General features: G+C 31.1%; 6 protein-coding genes and 1 pseudogene across 6 annotated transcripts; 3 read left to right on the top strand and 4 right to left on the bottom strand.

Annotated features, from left to right (window-relative positions):
- Nucleotides 1-38: 38 nt before the first annotated feature.
- UBP7 (ubiquitin-specific protease UBP7) lies at nt 39-1,250 on the top strand (the record flags this gene model as incomplete). The annotated part of the gene is made up of 1 exon (XM_001646377.1): nt 39-1,250. One exon carries the CDS (start codon nt 39-41, stop codon nt 1,248-1,250), a length of 1,212 nt encoding a protein of 403 aa, XP_001646427.1.
- A 650-nt stretch (nt 1,251-1,900) lies between these two features.
- On the top strand, nt 1,901-3,142 carry RRD1 (peptidylprolyl isomerase RRD1; the record flags this gene model as incomplete). The annotated part of the gene is made up of 1 exon (XM_001646376.1): nt 1,901-3,142. The coding sequence occupies one exon, from the start codon at nt 1,901-1,903 to the stop codon at nt 3,140-3,142; it is 1,242 nt and encodes a 413-aa protein (XP_001646426.1).
- Nucleotides 3,143-4,535: 1,393 nt separating this feature from the next.
- Nucleotides 4,536-5,625, top strand: Kpol_2001p76pseudo (annotated as a pseudogene).
- An 80-nt stretch (nt 5,626-5,705) lies between these two features.
- Nucleotides 5,706-8,726, bottom strand: Kpol_2001p75 (uncharacterized protein; the record flags this gene model as incomplete). The annotated part of the gene is made up of 1 exon (XM_001646375.1): nt 5,706-8,726. The coding sequence occupies one exon, from the start codon at nt 8,724-8,726 to the stop codon at nt 5,706-5,708; it is 3,021 nt and encodes a 1,006-aa protein (XP_001646425.1).
- An 836-nt stretch (nt 8,727-9,562) lies between these two features.
- Nucleotides 9,563-12,904, bottom strand: Kpol_2001p74 (hybrid sensor histidine kinase/response regulator; the record flags this gene model as incomplete). Its single annotated transcript, XM_001646374.1, has 1 exon — nt 9,563-12,904. The coding sequence occupies one exon, from the start codon at nt 12,902-12,904 to the stop codon at nt 9,563-9,565; it is 3,342 nt and encodes a 1,113-aa protein (XP_001646424.1).
- A 1,131-nt stretch (nt 12,905-14,035) lies between these two features.
- On the bottom strand, nt 14,036-15,271 carry ATG32 (mitophagy protein ATG32; the record flags this gene model as incomplete). Its single annotated transcript, XM_001646373.1, has 1 exon — nt 14,036-15,271. The coding sequence occupies one exon, from the start codon at nt 15,269-15,271 to the stop codon at nt 14,036-14,038; it is 1,236 nt and encodes a 411-aa protein (XP_001646423.1).
- Nucleotides 15,272-17,728: 2,457 nt separating this feature from the next.
- On the bottom strand, nt 17,729-19,909 carry CDC9 (DNA ligase (ATP) CDC9; the record flags this gene model as incomplete). Its single annotated transcript, XM_001646372.1, has 1 exon — nt 17,729-19,909. One exon carries the CDS (start codon nt 19,907-19,909, stop codon nt 17,729-17,731), a length of 2,181 nt encoding a protein of 726 aa, XP_001646422.1.
- Nucleotides 19,910-20,771: the final 862 nt, after the last annotated feature.

Genomic DNA, 20,771 nt, shown 5'->3' with positions numbered 1-20,771 from the left:
GGTTAAGAAATCTAGGTAATACATGTTATATCAACAGTATGGTCCAGTGTCTATTCGGAACCAAATTACTACGAGATTTGTTTATCTCTTCTAAGTATGAAAAATATTTAAGTAAACGAATTGACCGTTCCTCTAATCTTTCCAGATCTTTTAGTATCCTATTTAAGAAGATGTACTTGAATGGTGGTTGCTCAGTTGTTCCAACAAGTTTTTTAAAGACCTGTAATCAATTGCGGCCAGATCTAAGGATTCCAGATGATCAACAAGATACACAAGAATTTCTGATGTTAATGTTAGATAGACTTCATGATGAGTTATCTAATCAAGAGACTGTAGGTATTGACTACCCTGATTTAGTTCTTTATGATACAAGGAAGTTGAGGGTAAATAATAAAGAATATAGTAAATGGTTTGATAAAACTATATTTGCGAATGGATTATCACCAATTGATCATATTTTTCAAGGTCAGATTGAAAATACACTAACCTGTCAACGTTGTGGTTTTGTATCGTATAATTATTCAACATTCTATGTTCTATCATTAGCCATACCAAAACCATCTTCAGGAACATTTTCTAGATCAAAAAGAGTAAAATTGGAAGATTGTATTAATATGTTCACCAATGACGAAGTATTAAGTGGAGAAAATGCATGGGATTGTTCTAATTGTGGGTCCAGTTCAGTTCATAATGTTGAACAAAGAAAAGATAAAACTACTGGTAACGGTGAGGAAAAAAAGAGGTCTAGAAAATCAAGACTGTTTTTATTACCAAATATAAATGGAAGATCTAGTAGATCAATATCCCCATTCAGGAAATCTGCTAGTCCTAGACCACCTCATGAGAAGTTAAAACACAAGAAGCTAGTGACAATAAAATCAATGAATTTTATTTCACTTCCGCCCACGCTAGTTATACATCTGTCAAGATTTTATTACGATTTAAGCAAAAAAAATGAAACAATTGTAACATATCCACTAATACTAAACATTGTTCTTAATAATAATGAAACTGCGAAATATCGTTTATATGGTATTGTTAATCATACTGGTAATTTAATAAGCGGACATTATACTACCTTAGTCAACAAAGAAAAAAACCATGAATTAAAGAAAGATAAACAAAAATGGTACTATTTTGACGACGAAGTAGTAAAAGAAGAAAATAATCATGGTAATATTGATGAAGGTGTAATAAAAGTTTCAAGTAGTCAAGTTTACGTCTTATTTTATGAAAGGGTCTATAATTAATATCAATTCAATCAATATTGCATTGTGTCATTCACTTTATTATTATTTTTTACTTTGCTTTCACAGAAATGACTACTCATCATATCCAGTTATATTCCATGTTGTATTCCATTCACTAATAGATAGATGTTTGGTTTATGATCAAGTTTTAATAATTTATATATAAAAAACCCATCATTAAATAGATAGCATAAAAAATGAATATTCTCCAAATGAAATGGCTTAATTAGTAACCCATTATCACATTCCAATATGCACCTTCTCTATGAAGTTCTTGTCAACAGTTCATCAACTTGCTTTCCAGTGTCGTCTATCTGGTCTGTTTGCTATGAACAGGATCACCTTTATTCTATATAGGCGTAGTAAGTAGTTTCTAAAGTCCATCGCGTAATGAAAAATTCCATACTGCTAACTATAAGAAAGGCATCAGTGGATGTTAATTCAAGGAAGGTTATAAGAATGATGGGTTGGATAAGATGAACAAAGACTATATTTATTAAATGATCTATTAGCTTAGATTAGCTTAATGTTAGTTTAATTTGCTGATGGTCAAAGATATTAAGCAATAGAGTTGACAATATTTATTTGAAACATTTTTTGTTCTTAATAGTGTAGCCATTATAGACTTTCAATTTAATAATTTGCAAGAAATGAAGATGAAGCAACCATTACTAAATAAGGAGCCCATAGAATTTTGTCTTCCTGTTAAAAGAATTTATGATTCTCAAGGTACTTCACTTTTCCAATCATCAGTGGCAATATTTAGATTAAAATATTTCATTTCAAAATATATCAAACTAGTACCGAATGTTGATATCCCTGATGAGAGTTATGTTTCAGAAATCCCTACTGTTAATAAATTGGTAAAACTGATTTCAGAGTTGTCTCTATTGGTTGATGAGACACCGCCAGCACCGGGTCCTAGAAGATTTGGAAATTTATCATGTAGAGAATGGCATAAGAAAGTTGATCTAAATTTAAAATCATTATTAATGAAGATGTTAACTGATGATAAACAGAATATTAGTTCCAAATGCAAAGATTCGGTAGTTGAATTGTCTTATTATTTGGGTAATAGTTTTGGATCCTCTACCAGATTAGATTATGGTACTGGTCACGAGCTATCATTTATTGCGGTGATTGCTGGTATTGATATGTTGGGATTATGGACAGAAAATATCAAAGGTGGAGATTTATTAATTATTTTTAATGAATATTATAAATTAATGAAGAAATTGATTCTTACTTACACCTTAGAACCAGCAGGTTCGCATGGTGTTTGGGGTTTAGACGACCATTTCCATTTTGCATATATTTTAGGAAGTGCTCAATGGAGTGAAACGAATAATCCTCCATTAAAACCAATGGATATAGTTAATAAAGATTTGGTATGTGAATATGCAAACACTAACATGTATTGTAGTGCAATAAAATTTATAGACTGTGTTAAATCTGGACCCTTCTCTGAACATTCGCCGATGTTATATGACATATCGCAATCTGTTCATAATTGGTCGAAAGTAGAATCAGGATTGTTGAAGATGTATATGGTAGAAGTCTTAAATAAATTCCCTGTTGTTCAACATTTTTGGTTTGGTACAGGATTATTTCCATGGATAGATAATAACACAAAAAAATCACTACCATTATATGAAAACGATGCTAAGAAAACTACATCTATTCATACCAAATCTCCATCGCCTTCTCCCCTTGGAATCTCAACACGTCGTGACTTTTCTAAATTTACAAGTCCAGCATTAAACAGAAACCCGATATGCAGAAATCCTAATCACCTAGGAATAGGTGCAAATCCATTACGTAAGTCAAATATGGGACCACCATCCACTAATTCTGTGAACAGTATTTTTACACGTAATAGTCCATCTATATAAGATTGATACTTGATTGAATTTTATAATGAACAAAGTTCATCAATTATCAATGGAAATTTTAAAATGAGATAGACGGTTCTATAAAATTATAACACCAATAAATTTGGAATTACTGTGATTGTTTTAAAATTAACTTCTTAATATAATAATCATAGCCAACATTCAAATATCTTGATAGAAAAAGGTGTTAATAGAATTGATATTTGGAAGATAATTTAGGACAGCAGTTAATGTTAACAAGAAATATTTTTTCAGCAAAAGGATTAAGCTATTATGTTACCACATATTCGAGATTACTTATTTGCCTATATTAATATGATTGTAAGAAATGTTGAAAAAATACTCTGACTAAATATAAGTTCATTGAAAATTAAGAACTTAACGAAATTATTTTCAGATTGGACTCTAATTCAAGATATCCCAACAGGTTTTAGAAAACAAACGCTAGTTAATGATTATAGATATTTGACTGTGGCTAGCTAATTAACGATATTCCTATTTTAAATAATATCCTTGTTGTAAAGGTATGATGAAGGTTGATTATTAAGAATCGTTTACAATGAATAAAAGTATATATATATATATATTCAAAAAAAATTTTAATCATATATTACAATATATTGGTAAGATATATTCCAAATAAGAAAATTCGTTTTTCTGATTTATTGGTAAATAAAATAGATTTTCAAAACACTAGATACACAGTTCATATATATAGCTAGATATACGTTACAACTTCATAAGAGGTTCCTCTTGAATGAATTATTTGCATTATTATTGTGATTAATTTTCGAAATTATTCTACCTTCATTATATACTAGAATCATGCCAGTTGGAACAAGATATTGGGTGCTAGTATCTAAGTACCATTCATAGGAAAGCATCCATACCTTAAAAGACCGAATTACACTGAAATAGTTGTGAGTATGTAAGCACCAATTAATATTTCTTTAAAAATTGATTTACGTTTTAGATTTACGGTCATGTGACTAGTTCACAAGGTTACATGTGATTTTTTCAAAATACCTTATGATTGATTTCTGTTCGAAGAGTCAAATCTTCACTGCTCCGTATTAACTTGAATCATCCATCATGTTTTGAGAAAATAATTATCAATATGTTGATCCAGATATATATGTAATATTACTAGTAATTAAAGGTGAGATTTGGATGGCTTTCAATACAATGGATATCTCAATTGCACCTTCATCTGCTAGATTTGATACGTCATTCACAGTTATATCGTAAAGTTGTCTATTCGGAACCAAAACCTTGGATTGTGGTATGAACGCAAACATAAGTAATCATGAACTGATTACAATTCGAGATTATTTATATTCAGTCGATGTTGTGAAAGAAGGGTCAAAATATATTTCATTTTCCTTAGCCAAAGATGAGTCAATTGGTAACAAGTCCCCAATGTCCTGCAAACAAAGATTGGTTAAGCAAGTTATCAAATATTATTGTTATTGATTCGGTTAAATCAGGGACTGGTAGGACTACGAATAATAATTTTTACCATAATGTTATCAAGCCTATATTTGCATTATTACACGTAGAGCATTCACTATACGAAATCATGTGGTCCAACTAGTGTTGGTGAGTTTTCAAAAACATCGGACAATGATAAGCCAGATACAATAGGGCTTGTATCATGGGGACCACAAGCATATCGGAATTTCTTCAATAAAATACCCCCTAAAGCTAATATCAATCGCACAATATTAAAAATATTTCAATTTTACTAAACCATTGGTACGGGTAATGCTGGTCCACCTCTCTAGGCTTTATCTCACCAGTAGATGTTTTCCAGAGTTTCTTGAAGGGTGAGACAAAACCTAAAAATTTTCCCACTTTATATGGCTACATTTCCAGATGACAGTAGAATTTATTTTTTTATTATACTTTCCCTTGGGTTTCACGCAACTTTATTACATGCTTGTAGTAGACCTGAATTGTTAAAAATGGGAACAGAAAGGTTCCAGCTTGCTGCAAAAGAGATATTGGAAACGTATGACTTAGATCTAAATATCAAAGTGAATAAATCAACTAGACGATATGCTTACTTTGCAATAATTAATACGTCGAATTTAGAATTGACATATTGTCCTTCACCAAAATCAAATGTGCTGGAAAATAGCTTACAGTTGTTGGGCTACTCGAGTAAATTGTCAAGGGCTGAGTTGGTAGATAAGATAATGAAAGGATACATAATCAGAAAAGGTGATGTCATAAAGACAGATGAATATACTTATTATGAAACACTCGACTTATCACAAAGTGGTATAGATATCATTGTTGATGAGAAAATGAATAATTCCAATACTCATAAGTTTGAAATATGCTGCGATGGGTTACTGCTTGATTTGATGGAAAAATCTAAGGGAAGAACAGACAACTTAACAATACACATAAATTCAGTTAAAGATTATTTAAGTTTCGATCTCCAGGTTTTAACTACGCTCCAAGATAGCTCTATTTGAAAAGCGCGGTTAATTATAATGTTACATTTCTATTAGAATTTATATAATTTTGAAGACTTAAATTATCAATTTCTAAATAACTATTCTAATTTAGGCTTTTTAACGTCAATGGAATTAGATTCTTCATCTGTATTACGTTTCAGCTGGGAATCTATAGCTTCAACTGATTTCGTAGGAATTTGATGTGAAGATTCTCCTTCAATTTGTGAATTGGATTCTGTGATAGTCTCTTTGCCTTCATTATTCGATACAGCTGGAGCTTTAGAGAATTCTATTATAGTATCATTAGATACTAAGTTACTGATTTTTGGTTCCACTGAAGAAAAGGTAAAAGGGTTTATTTTCTGAGTCTTGTTATTGTTTTCTGATTCAATTAAAGTATTTATTTTGTTTGATTTTTCATTATTTTGCTTTTCTAATAATGACAATTTATGTTCCAATAAATTTAATGTTTTCTCAGAAGAAGCTTTTCCACTTTCAAATCCTTTCATTTCTACCACCTTCATTTTGTCATCCATTTCCCTTTCCATTTCAGATTTTAAACGTTTTTCTAACTGCATTTCAGCATATTCAATTCGTTTTTCTATTATGTGACTGTATTCTTTTTCCCAATCCTTTTTTAGTCCCTCCACATCGACCAGCTCCGAGTTGTTCGACGATTTCGAATTTAAGTCATTTAGCTTATCCTTCAATAATATCTCATTAGATTGTAGTACTGAAATTTTTCCCATTAAATCATCTTCATTTCCTTCTATCATTTTAATTTTATCTTTTAAAGTAGACTCATTTTCTTCAAGGTTCTTAACTTTTTCTTTCAAATTATCTTCATTCAATTGCAGATCATCTATTTTCAACCGTAATGTACTCCCAGTTTGTCTTTCTGTTTCGTACTTTAAATTTTCTTCAGATAATTTCTTCTCGGCTTCAACTAAGGCATTATTTAAGTTATTTATATCAACTTCTAATTTTGATATGTGCTCTTTAAAGTTTGTCCTTTCATCTTCTAAACTTTTGACATTATCACTTAGCTCTTTCTGAGTCGTTTTTGAGGCATTTAACCTTTCATTAGCTTGTCTTTTAAGTCTCGAAAATTTATCATTTGCTTCTTCTACTTCCTTTGATTTCTCTTCAAAACTTTTCTTCAAATTTTCGTAATCATTTTTCAGAGCATTATTGAATTGATTTTTGGTAGTTTCTTCATTGAAATTATCAATCTTATTTTGGAACCATTTTATTTGTTCGTTGTGTTTTTCATTGGTTTCCTTTAATTTTCTTTCACCTTCTTCAAGTTGCTCTAATAATTTTGTCTTTTCTGTTTCCAACTCCAAAATTTCTTTTGAATGTAAGTCAGAAAGTTCATTAGAAATCGAATTTTTATCCGTATTTATTTTATTTAGTAAAGATGATAGATTGCTATTTTCCATTTTAATTTTTTGATTTTCATCGGCCAAGAGATCATTTGATTCTTGGATTGAAACTAACTTTGCACTTAAACTTTTAATAGTTGAATTGAGATAATTGATTGTCGATTTAAATTCCACAATTTTTTTGGTATCATCCAAAGTACTAGTTAATACAGCTTTTTTATTATCAGTAGCATTCGATTTCAAGCTCTTATAAGCTTCTAAAAGGGTCTTATATGATTGGTTTAATAGATTGTATTTTTCTAGAATTGTAGACTCACTTGAATTGTTTTTGTTGATAGATGCCATAAATCTACTATTTTTCTCATTCAATTTTGTTACAATAGAATTTAGTTCGTCAATTTTAGATTCTAACATTTGAATTCTTGAATTCTTTTCGTTTAATTCTGTCATCCTAGAGCTCGATTCTATTTTAAGTTTTTCATCTAAATCTTCTGTAATACCATTGTTATAAAGAATCATTTTGTATGCATCACAATTGTTTTCTAAGAGTATTATTTCATTTTTATAATTAATAATTTCTTCTTTTGAAGCAGATTCTGTTGGCGGTAAAACTTTTATATCGGAACGGTTAAAATTATTAAATGTGATATCGACTGTGTTTAGGTTGTCGAATATTTCAGTTAAAGTTAAATTCTTTTCTTGTAAAAATCTTTGAATTCTTTCATTATTAAACAAATTTTGAATTAAACAGCCCTCTGATTCTGACAAATTCAAGTATTTAGAATTTAAATTGATAACATTTAGCAAATTGAGAATATAGCTTATTAAATTTGTACGTTGACTTAACAATTGTTTCAAGCTCTGCTCATAGTCCACAATTTTATTGTTCATAGAAGCTATTTTATCAGTATTAGAATGGAATTGTTGTAATAACTCTTCGTTTGATGATATTATATTTTCAAAAACTGATTGTAGTTCATGGTTTTTCTCTTTCAAGGATGTCAAACTTGGCAATTTAAAGTTCAATTCTAATAATATTGAATTTAATTCTTCTTGTAACTTTAAATTTGAATTTTTTTCATGAACTAATAACTTTTTTAACACCTTATTATCATTTAAATCTAATGAATATTTGTTTGTATTTTCGTTATCAAATTCATTAATATCGATAAAATTATGGATTATTGCATTTAATTTTTCAATTTTAGACTCCATGCTTTTCATGTTGGAATTCTGTTTTATTATTTTTTCATTTAAGCTTTTAAATTCTAAATATTTAGAATTATTAATATCATTGTCAATTACATCTTTTTGATCTTTGATAATGATGGAGTACCTTTCATTTAATAAGTTCAATTTTTTTTCAAATAATATTAAATTTTTCTCATTGTTTAAGTTATCAATAACTACTGAATTGAACTTATCGTTGAATTCTATAGAATTTTCATTCAATCTATCAGACAGCTTTTCATTGTGAGAAATTAGGAATTCTTTCTGTAACTCTAATAGTTTATTGTGACTATTATAGAGCTTATTATCATTCTTACTAGAGTATTTGACATCATGCGTATCTATCAAATAGTTTTTTTGATCTCTAACCAATCTTTCATTAAGCCATTTATAGTTATTCTCTAACAAATTATATTTATCAGACAACCTTTTAATTTCCCTTTTCAATGAATTATTCTCTTTTTCCAAAGAAATTGAGCTAAAACTTATTTCATTCTTGGACATAATAGCAATTTATTTTTGAAAGTATCGATATCCTATTCTATTCTAATCGTTAATTTCCGTCCTTCTATCTACTGGTATGCCTCAATCGAAGTCTGTACTCGTATTGAATTCTTCAAAATATTTTCAAAATGCAATAGAATAATTGGTTCTGTTGGAACAATTTTCCACAATTATTCAAAATATACCAGCAATAAAAATATGGTTCTTGATGGATATGGCTTACAAAAAAAAAAGAGCTTGTTTGATTCTCTTCCAAGACCTCGACAAAAAATGTGCTTTAAAAACAGCCTAAACCAATTCCAAACGTGCAAACTGTAAATATAGAATGCCCTCTGATGTTTCGAGTAAGAATTCCATCTTTCAAACTGTTCGTTTAGTTATATTAGCTTCTTTGAATTATTATGTCTTTTAAGTTGATTATTGTTATGGAAGGAAAATAAAATCGATATTGATTTTTTGTTTATCATGTGATGTTTATTATGGTAGCGCCGGTAGATGTATCTGATTGCAATACTACCAAACTGACAATCCAAAAAAAAATCAAACTAACATGAAGTCAGAAGATTTGCAGTATATAATGAGTCTTTATTATCTCTGATACGGCAATCTATAGGTCAGTATTAATGTCTCTTTTTCATATATGAAGACATTGACAAGATCTATAAACAAGGTAAGTTGATTTGAAATCAAACAAAAACTATTATAATGATAATATAATTACAATTAGTTGTTATTTAATGATGACTTATTTAAAATGTACTTGAAAAGATATATATGATGTATGAAATTCGATGCATTGGATTTTATTATTATTTTACTGATTCATGAACTTGATACTAGTTTATTTGCTTTTCTGTATCAATATATTCTTGTAAGATTTGCTTTAGTTTTGGTCTCTTGATAGGCTTCCCTAGGAACCCATCCATGCCTGCGTCTAAACATTCTTTAATGTTATCATCGTTAGCAAATGCAGTTAATGCAACAATTGGGTGCTTGTAGTTCAAGTCCTTTCTTATCATTTTTGTAGACACTAAACCATCTACTTTTGGCATTTGGACATCCATGAAAATGATATCGTAGTATTCTTCGTTATCTGCCAACGATTTGACTTTATCAAAAGCATCTTGACCATCACAAGCTAAATCGATGTTATCTATCTTTTCTAAATTCAACATTCTCTTGATGACCTCTTGGTTAACGTGATTATCTTCTGCAACCAAAATTCTTATGCTCTTTTCTATATTAGTGTCCTCTTTGTTAATTAGTGTAGGAATCTTTTGGCTTGAGGTAGCGGTACCAGTACTTTGCAAAAATGGTCTATCTAATCTGACTTTACTATGATTATCTGGACTAGTTCCATTCTCGTCCTTATGTTCATTATTTGATGAATCAATGTCTCTTGATGATTTAATTCCTTCTTCATCTTCATCATTACTGTCATGCGACTTTGAACTGTCGTAAATTTTAAATTTAATTCTTCTATTTTTCTTGCTCTCTGCATTAAACTCATCTTCAAATTTTTCATCATCAAAATGTATTTCTCTAGTTTGCTTCAATGGAACCGTGAATATAAATTTACTACCAACTCCTACAGTTGATTCAAGTTTCATTGTACCATGCATCATAGTGGCTAATTGTCTACAAATAGATAAACCTAACCCGGTACCACCATATTGTCTTGATAATGCCTGATCACCCTGAACAAATGGTTCAAAAACAGCTTCCTGTAATTTGGGCTCAATACCGGGTCCTGTATCCTCGACTTCCACTGAAATAACCCAAGTTTTTGGTTCGCTTAATTCAACACCCAAAGTTTCTTCTTTGTCATCTAAATCTGGTGTCTTTTTAAATTGTCTTTGTAATGCAGCATCGTCGTATGATCTTGTGCTTGAAGTTGTCATGGATAAAATTTCAATATCATTGTTAGTGTCTTCATTATCTGAGAATGAATTCTTTTCCTCATCTTCAATAAGTTTGTCAATTTTTGAACTTCCTGACATATGAGAACCACTACTAGCAGTATCACCTTCAATACAATCTTTTTCTGAAAGTTCTTGTATTTTTTTCCTTACCATATCAGTTTTTTTACCATTTCCAATAGGTAATTCGGTTCCGCTTTTAATGTATACTTCTTTGTAATCATCGTTCATACTTCTTTCCTCATCATATTCACCTAATAATTTTATTCTGACATCCACTTTACCATCTATTGGTGTGAATTTCAATGCATTTGAGACTAAGTTCATGACAATTTGGATTATTCTGTTTGAATCTCCCCATAATACCATAGATCTTATTCTATTTGGCATTAAAATGATTAACAATTTTACATGCTGATCTCTGGCAACTTTGCCAAAAATTGATTTTATTTGTAATGCTATTTCGGTTATGCAAAAATCTCTTTTTTCAAGATTGGTTCTCTTTAAAACGTTCTTTGAAAATGTTAATAATTCTGTTAAAATATGTAAAAGTAATTCTCCTGATCTGAAGATTAATTTTAAATTTTCTTTAATTTTGTCACTATCATCTTCTTCCATTGAAATTGCTGTCATTCCAAGAATACCGTTTAATGGAGTTCTTAATTCATGTGATATATTCGCAATAAATACTGTTTTGGCCTCATTGGCAGCTTCTGCTTCGATTTTAGCTGCTTCCAATTGCTTTGTTCTGGCCCTAACTCTATCTTCTAACAAAGTATAATGTTGATCTAAAGCGTTGGTCATTGCATTAAAAGTATCTGTTAATTCTGACAATTCATCTTGAAGAAATCTACCATATACCGGCACCCTAGCTTGAACTAAATTCGAAGTAGTATACCTTTGGAAGGAACTTGAAGAGTCATTATCACTTGACTTTATGTTATCACCAGTTGAATTATTCTTACTTGACCTTTCATTAATTTCATTCATGTCATCATTTGATTGTAACTCATTAGATCCGTTGTTTCTTAATGATTTAAAAATTCCTAAAGATGCACGTACATGACTTTCTACACTTTCTCTCCAGTTATCAGAAGTACTTGAGGAATCACCATTAGAAAAATTTGATGTTGGTTTTAAACCTCTACCTTGTGAAATTAATTCAGTTGCTTTTTGTAACCTCACGATTGGTTTTACAGCCCAATGAGATAATGGGAAAGTGATTAAACAAACGAATACTGCAATTGCGACGACTGTACCACTAATAATTTTTTCTAATTTTGTTGAAGGGGATAAAAACACTGCTTCTGGTTGAGTAACTAAGGCTACCCAATTCGATAAAGAGAAGGAACAAGGTGAATAACCAATGGCTAATTCTCTATTGAACGGGTATTTTGTTTTTTTAATTGAGCCACTTTTTCCCTCTACTAAAGCAGAACTTAAGTAAGTTCCATTTTGGATTGGATATTCTATTAAAGTTGAAAAGTCGTCATTTTCTACTTCAAAAACAAAATGGAACCCATCGACTTTCCCTTGGTCATTGTATATTGCAGAAATAACAGTGACATTTGAATTTTCCAAAGCAGTATTATTCAAATAGACATTTTTAAGACCATCAGCAGACATGACGATTGTGATGTACCCATACACTCTTGAAGATGATAATATGATTGAAGGGTTGGTCAATATGGGTAGAGACATTGACATTAAATAGATACTTCCATTTAAAACAGGATCTGTTAGAATACCATCGTTATTTAAGGAAGAAGGTAAAGACTGGTTAGTTGATAATGGAAATAATTCAGATAGAACTTCGTTAGGGATCAAGTCACCAGTGCCATTGTTGGTAGCATTTACTACTTGTTTAAAATTCAAATCATATAATCTTGCAACATAAAATAAGTCAGAAGAAGATAAAAATTTCTGTACAACATTTTCAGATTCTATCCAATTTTCATAAGTTTTATTACCAGCTTCATAATTGATTAATGCATTTTGTAAAGTATCTCTTGAAGTCAAATATCTACATTGGTAGAAAAGGTAATTTAAAGTTTGATCGATCTGAGAAGATTTTAATTTGGCTGCGATATTTAGTCTGCCTGAACGTAATTCTTTATAATTTTCAGTGAAATAAACACCTGTGGTGACTGCTAAAATGATTAATGAGATGATTGCAACGAGACTGACTAATGCAGTTAGTTGAGCACGTATAGTAATTCTATAAGGAGGTTTGAAAGCTTTCCTCCAAGACTGTCGCATAACTAAATTGATAATAGTAGTAGTATTACTATTACTACTATTATTGTGAATATATATACTCGAAAATATACGCAAAGAGAAGGTCTATTTATCTTCTAATTTGATTCCAACTATAGCACATCTGAAGACCTTTTGAGACTTATTGGAATGATAAAATGATAAAATGATGTGTTCTAATATATCTATGCGTAGGTGTATGTATATGTATATGTATATATATAAATATGAAAAGGATGGTATGGTTTATTGTATGGTTTATTATTATCCAGTTCACCTTAGGCACACCAATTAGTTGACAAAAGTTGATATATGAAAAAAATTGATCTTGTTTCTTTTACTCAGCTTAGCTTAGCTTGTAAAGTAGAATTGAAATTTTTTAAAGCCACTGGCTAATGTCGTCATTGCCAAAATATACCTGTAATTAGTTACAAGTTGCTAGTAGAAAAAGAACAGGAAAAACCGAAAAACCAAAACAGAAAAAACAGCAACGCTAGAAGTTGAACCGAAGTGGACCAGACTGGATTGGGAAGGGGGAGGGGGAGGGGAGACAGAAGAGAAGAGAAGAGAAGAGACTGGGAATGACGAAAAGGGTAATATAGTAGATGGGAGGTAGGGTAACGACGACTATGGGTGCTAACGACAGAGGTGAATATAATATATTACACTATATTACACTATATTACACTATATGGATACAATATAATGTATTATAATCAGTTCCAATTTGGTGTTTCAATGGTGTATATATAATTGGTGTGATTTAATATGGGTTTAGTGTGCAGGGGTTGAAGTGAAATGGTGATAACAAGATTTTAAATGCTTATAAGATGAGATGAATGAATTGACTTTTTAGATTTGGAAAGTGTGTCTCTTTAACAACGTTAGAGAGTTGTATTTGTATGCATTTGTATATAATTGTATATAATTGTATGGATATAGACGTGTTATTTGTGTTTGTGTTTGTGTTGTTGCTACACAAAAAGAAACAAAAACATATCAAATGTCAATTGTAGTTACCCTGATGTGTTTACTCCTATATTGATTAGATTGGATATATTTATATATGTTAATATGTTAATTATGAATATTAGTATATAATAAACAGAAGAAAATGTATAATAATGTTTATTTCTAAAGTAGTACATAACTCATTGCTATTATTTTATTTGAATCATTTAAAGTTTTGTATTCTAATAGATTGATTGAAGTAGTGATAAATCTTTTTAAAATTGAATAAACATTCTTGATTGATAATTTTAAGAAATTCCAATTGTAATCATCACCGTTATGACTATTTAAATCTTGTGACTCTAATGCAATTATATCGTTATTTGGAGTCGATGGCACTATTGATTGGATGTCATTTGAATTCTGACTAACTACTAAACTTGAAATACAATAGCCAACGCCTACTCCCAACGTTATGGATATACCATAATATACAAATAACCATTTTCCAGTGGAATTACTGTCGTCGTCGTCGTCGTTTTGGTTATACTTGTTTAAACTGTTTAGTTTTGATTTCTTGCTCTTTTTCTTCTTCTTGTTACTCTTGATCAATCTTTTCCTTTTATTTAGTAGTTGTGAAGGTATTATTATGTTGTCATTGGCACTGATCAAATCCTTTGATGTGTGGTTTTTTGAATTCGACAAATAATTCTTGATAAATATTAGGAAATTATTGAAATTTTTATTATAATTAATTAGTTTTGAATTTTTATAGATTATTAGTATTGATGGGTTAAAAAAATTAAAATTGATTTTTTTCAAATTAAACTGTTTATTAATGATGTTAATTGAATTTTTGATCAATTTGATTTTCCTTCTATTTGTGATTAAATTATTAAATTTTTCAATAATTAGAATTATGATAATATTGAAACAACTTTTCCTGTTTGAATTCAATAAAATTTTTTGCAAAATATTGAATAATTCGTTATGGTCATTTATGATTATAATTAAATTTGATGAATCTAATTTATTCAAACACCAAATTTTAAAAAATTTCTTATAATTGATTGGTAAAATTTCGTTATAAAAAAATAGCGAATTATTACCAACGATTAAAAATCTGTTGTTATTGTTGTCATTGTTAGTATCCCATAAATTTTGTGAAACAATTAATTTTGGCATAATAAAAGTGCTACCATTGTTGGATGTGCAATTACTGTTACTACTATTAGGGTTCGTAACGGTGATGGCACTGCCTGTAATAAAAGGTTCTTGTTCATCTTCTTCTGAATTTTCACTTGAAGAAGAAAGAATTTGCCATGATTCTGACAAATTCATGCTATCGTTGGGGTTGTTGAAATTATTTTCTAATAATTTCAATACTGAGTAGTGTGGGTCTAATAGATGTTTTTCCATTATTGATATTTATATAACGATAATGGAGGAGGGAGGTGGGGGGCACAAACTAATTTAACTATGGTACAATACAAATTGACTGAAGTATGCAATACAACAGAAACAAAGTTTGAAACACAGTATAATAGTATATCTAACAACTAAGCTAAGCAGAGGTTAAACTAAATGAAACTTCTATATAAAAAATATGGATGTATAATACTATATATATATATATATATATATGTATGTATGTATGTATGTATGTATGTGTATATACTAGACCACTAGAAGGGAATTCTAATGTTAAAGGACACAATAGAGTAACTAGTGATAAAGGTACAGTGTAACAGAATATGTGACTGTTTACTGTTAGAGGTAGTAGTTGTTGGAGTGATATACAGCCATGGATAGAACCTCATTTTAATGGAGGTGATATAAATATGTTACAATCTATCTACCCTTTTATATATACAACATTACATATTACATTGATTTGATCTATAGTGATCAATATGGTGAAGTATGTGAATGGATGAGTTAGTTAATGAGAGAGTATTGGTATAACAAGAGGAGAGATGACTACATTGATTAAGGGTGCTGTTTGTTGTCGGGGTATCGGGGTAACTCTTGGGGATGGTGGAGTAAAGCAGAGTGGAGTGGAGAATAGATAGACAGATAGGTAGAAACAAAGAGGTGTGGGTTGGGTTTTGGGTTTTGGGTTTTGGGTTTTGGGCTAAGTTATATTCCTAGATAACGAAATTCTGCAAAAATGTAATCAGTTTTTGTGTCTCCCTTTCTTGCCGTCTAACATATTTTGTGGTTGTGGTTGTGGTTGTTGGTGTTGTTGTTGTTGTTTTTGCAGTAAAAGGAGCTACAGTAGTAAAACAAGAAGCTACACAAAAAAGGCATTGGTATATGTATTAAACGAGAATTAAGGGTTTGTTCCCTATAGTCACTTTACTTCTATTGTTGGGTAATGTTTTTTTGTCTGGCATCCGCAAGAGAGATAACGCGTAATCAGATGACCGTTTGTTTGTCTGTGTGGCTTGCGTACCTCACTCGACGTTACATACGTCCAACCAGACGCTCCTGCGGAGATAAAAGTACTGCTCTTGTCTTGTGTATGTAGGAACATTATTGTAGTAACAACAACAATAAGATGACACAAAAGATTAAAAAGAAAAAGATTCATTCTTGTGTACACGCTAACTGATCAATTGTTCCATCGTATACGATTTTTAGACTTCGGTTCGGTTCAGTTCAGTTCAGTTCAGTTCAGTTCAGTTCAATTGATAACTAAGTTTTTGTGTCGTTATCAGTAGTCGTATATTTATTATCCTCTGTCAACGGCAAGTTTGGTAGTTAGTTATACGACACCACAAACGATATGGACAACCTCCCCCCTCCCTCCTTCATCGCTATCTCTCTTTTTCTTGCCTTCCATAATTGAGAAGTCATTTATACCATCATAACTCAATTGGTTTGACCATGTGTTTATTTCACCATTTAATAATAATAGTAGTAGTTGTTGTTGTTGTTGTTGTTGTTGTTGTTGTTGTAGTAATAATATACCCATGTCTCTCCACTTTTACATAACCCAAAACAGTTACCGACGCTGACTTCGTTTTATGCTATCATGATTTTTGCTACTACCGTTGCTCCTACCGTTGCTGCTGCCGCTGCCTTCAGTAATTGCAATTACCCAATTAGGATAAACCTTTGAAACAAAAAGTTACCCGGTATATCAAATCATACTTCACGAATAGACTAAATGAAAATTTATTATCTTTAATACATTTGAAATTATATACCTTAACACACACACATACATACATACATACATACATACATCACAGTACGTTTATAAGCAAGTAATGTCTCAGGTCTATTTGGTTCAATCGCTTATATAGAACCTCTATATATCAGAGATCTGTGCGAACTACAGGGAGGGGAAGAAGGACAACCACCGATGATGTTTAGATCAGTTCTGGGGGTCTCCGCCAAACAAGGATTCTTCAATGTAGGTAAATTGGTAAGTACTACCAAACTATCTCCGATTTCAATCATCACTCCATCGTTTCGCCAGTGTTTATCAACATACAGCCAATTCGATTCCACAAACAACATTCCAAACCCAGCTATTATAAACTGGTTACCTTTATCCGAACCAAATAATAATGTTAGTTTAGAACTAGACTCTGTAATGAGAAAGAGAAAGAAAAAAATGAAGAAGCATAAATTAAGAAAGAGAAGGAAGAGAGAGAAGGCCGAAAAGAGAAAACTCTCTCAAGGTAAATGATATCATTCTCATCCAATCATTAATCACATCTATACCTGTACATATTATCATTCAATTTATATTTGTATTTAAAATTATTTTTAAATTAATTCTTATTTCGATTTTTAACATTACTTTTAAATTTAAATATATCTATATCTATCTCTGTATAAATACTGTATTTACAATTCCTAATATCACGATTGTATATGGCTTTGATTCTCGTACATTTCAATAATTTGATCAGATGATGTTGCATCTTCAACTGATTTATCATCACGAATCCTCAAAAATCTAGGAAATCTTAAAGAAATACCCTTGTCATAGGTCGCACTACCAGCTTTATAGATTGGTGACAGCGATAAATCAGCAGTCAGCACTTCAAACAGCACCTTAGGTTCAAACCAGATGTCGGGTTCCGCGCTAGAATCAAAATTATAAAAGCTTTTTGGAACTTCTATCTCTTCCTCACGGAAAAGTTCATATAATTTCGTCAACATTTCATCTGAAAACCCTGTACCAATTTTGCAACATGTTTCATATTCTCCGCTATCTTGATTGTAACATCCCAATAAAAACCCACCATATGTACCTGTACGTTTACCTTTACCATAATAAGCTCCCATCACACATAAATCTAATGAATCACCGACACCTGCCAAATAATCTTTCTTTAACTTCAACCAGTTTCTAGATCTCTTACTCGGTTCATACCTGGATTCTTCTCCATCTAGTATTTTCACCATCAGACCTTCACATGAATCTTTGATTGCTTGATCTAAGAATTTTTGTATTTCGTCAAGTTCTGCCGTTATTAAAGAAGTAGCATATTGAAATTCACCAGGAACACATTTTGTGACTTCGTGTAGTATTTTACGTCTTTCTCTCAATGTCTTGGTTATTAATCCTTCTCCATTGTAATATAATATATCAAATGCAAAAAGACATACTCTGACTTTCACATCTTTTAATTCAACGCCTTTACGCTTCCTAGTACTCAATACTTGAAATGGTAGAATTTTATTTTGTTCATTGTCCCAAGCTACCACTTCACAATCTAAAATTAAAGAAACCTCTTTATCTGTGTTAGATTCGTCTTTGACCAAAAAATCTTCAATATGTAATTCAGGATATCTTTCAGTCATATTTTCCCCATTACGTGAATAAATTCTCATCTCACCATTTGATAACAAATGTACTTGGCCTCTTTCACCATCGTATTTATATTCACAAGTAAATTCTTCCCCTTGAAATGCATCTAATACTTCATTAATGGCCTTTGTTGGTTTTGCCAACATTGGTTTTAATGGGATACCAGGCCTTAATTTACAATTGTTATCTAGTTCCATTATTCCATCATTTAGACAGGATTGGATTATGATTTCATAATTTGGGACTTGGCAAAACGCATCTCTTATTTTTTCTTCTGCAGTTTCAATTAATTCCATAGATGGATCTTTAGATGTTTCGTATTCGTTTAGTAATAAAGCCTTGGATAGAGAAATAAGTACTGTTTTCTCCGCAAGACCTATTCTCAATTTTGATTCTAGTGATCTAATTAAAAATTTTGCTTCTACACCTTTACAAGCTGTTAACATTCTTTTGATTAGTCTCATTTTTCTTTGTTGAGAGTCCTTACCTTGAGATTGAGCAATATCTTTTAAATTTTGGAATACCTCACCAACAGTTAAAGGTTTAGGTTTAAACATGGTTGGTTGAACATTTCTTGCATCTTGTGCTATTTGGCCTAGATCACCAATTTCTCTATATTGATTTTTCAATTGTTGCATTGATTTCCCACAAGATTCGCTGATGGTCTTCATCAATAAGCCTTCACCCAAACCTAATTCCAACCCAGGTTCATAGTCAGGACCTAGTTTATTAATGAAAAGGTAAGTTATTGGTACCAGATTCTGTGGGTCTTGTTTCATTACTTTAATCAGGAAATCTGAACAGATCTTAATGATAGACAACCTTGAAGAAGTGCTTTCTACCTCTTGGAAAACTTCACAAAGGTCGGCATAGGGAACAGTTGAGAAGAATTTAACAGGTTTTGTATTAGAGGGAACTTTGGCAGGTGTGACTATTGGTTTCTGAGGGGAAGAAGTTAACGAAGGTTCATCTTTTGAAGTAACTGATCCAGCACTAGTTGTAGGGGTTTCATCAGAATTTAATTTAATCTTCTTTGAAGTATCAGAGTCATCATCTTTATTGATAGTGGTTGAGTCAGTAGAAGAATCATCATCAATCTTCCTCTTTGGCATCGAACTGAAAAATCTAGCTAAAGTAGCTTGTTTCTTAGCACCACCTCCATTTACAGCAGAAGAACCGGACATGATTATATATCTCCAATGGGTAGCGTACAAACTTTTGAGCATGCCATCGACTGAGTAATCTCTATTAAAAGAAAAGTTCAGAATAAAACCTATATAAGTTTAAATATATCCAATAGGTTTCAATCTCATCGATTTCAATAATTTTTCAATACAGCTAATAATTCGTTATTAGCAGCAAGTGTTTGATTGAGATGAGAGAGACGCGTAAACGTGATAATTAATTTTAAAAAAAAAGATTGAAGGGTTTTGGCGTCACATAGAATGATAACAACAGGTGTATGATGTTAATGATGCGAGAGTGATGGTTAATTTGAATGTATTTATTATATTTGTCGTTGGTAGAGTGCGATATGGTTTTGTTATTTCGATGGGGAGAGGCGATAGGAACTCTTTACTGAAGTGCAAGAACTTGGTTCCAGAGTCTGGAAGTCATAGAGCACGACGTTTGATAGTCCTATATAAGCTGAACAGAATTGCATACTGCCAAGCAAATTCTACATTTGTATTTCCTATCTATGGCTAAAGAATACTTTTTGATGTACGGACCAGATGAGTTCGAAATCTAATAATTAATTTGGATATTCCAAGTGATGTAACTGCCATAAGGGCAGATACCCTACTCTTGCAAAACAAAAGACAGCCATATACTTATACAAATACGCATACAAATACACAAATATATGTATATGTGTGTGTATATAATAGTGATGACTTGTAACTATCCCACCGGTAAGAGAGTATATGTGTGGTAATTGGGATTGAGACTGAATACGTCATACACATATGAACAACAACATCACATGCGTATCACGTGAGCGTCGTATCCATGTATCACGTGTTTACCCGGACACAGAGGCAGCCATTTGGAAAAGGGGCAAAAGAAATGGATAGAATGGAAAATTCA

This window comes from Vanderwaltozyma polyspora, genomic scaffold (genome assembly GCF_000150035.1).
Source record: "Vanderwaltozyma polyspora DSM 70294 KpolScaffold2001 genomic scaffold, whole genome shotgun sequence".
Lineage (NCBI taxonomy): Eukaryota > Fungi > Ascomycota > Saccharomycetes > Saccharomycetales > Saccharomycetaceae > Vanderwaltozyma > Vanderwaltozyma polyspora.
Note: the sequence above shows the minus strand (reverse complement) of the source record. Positions and strands in the feature narration are given on the sequence as shown.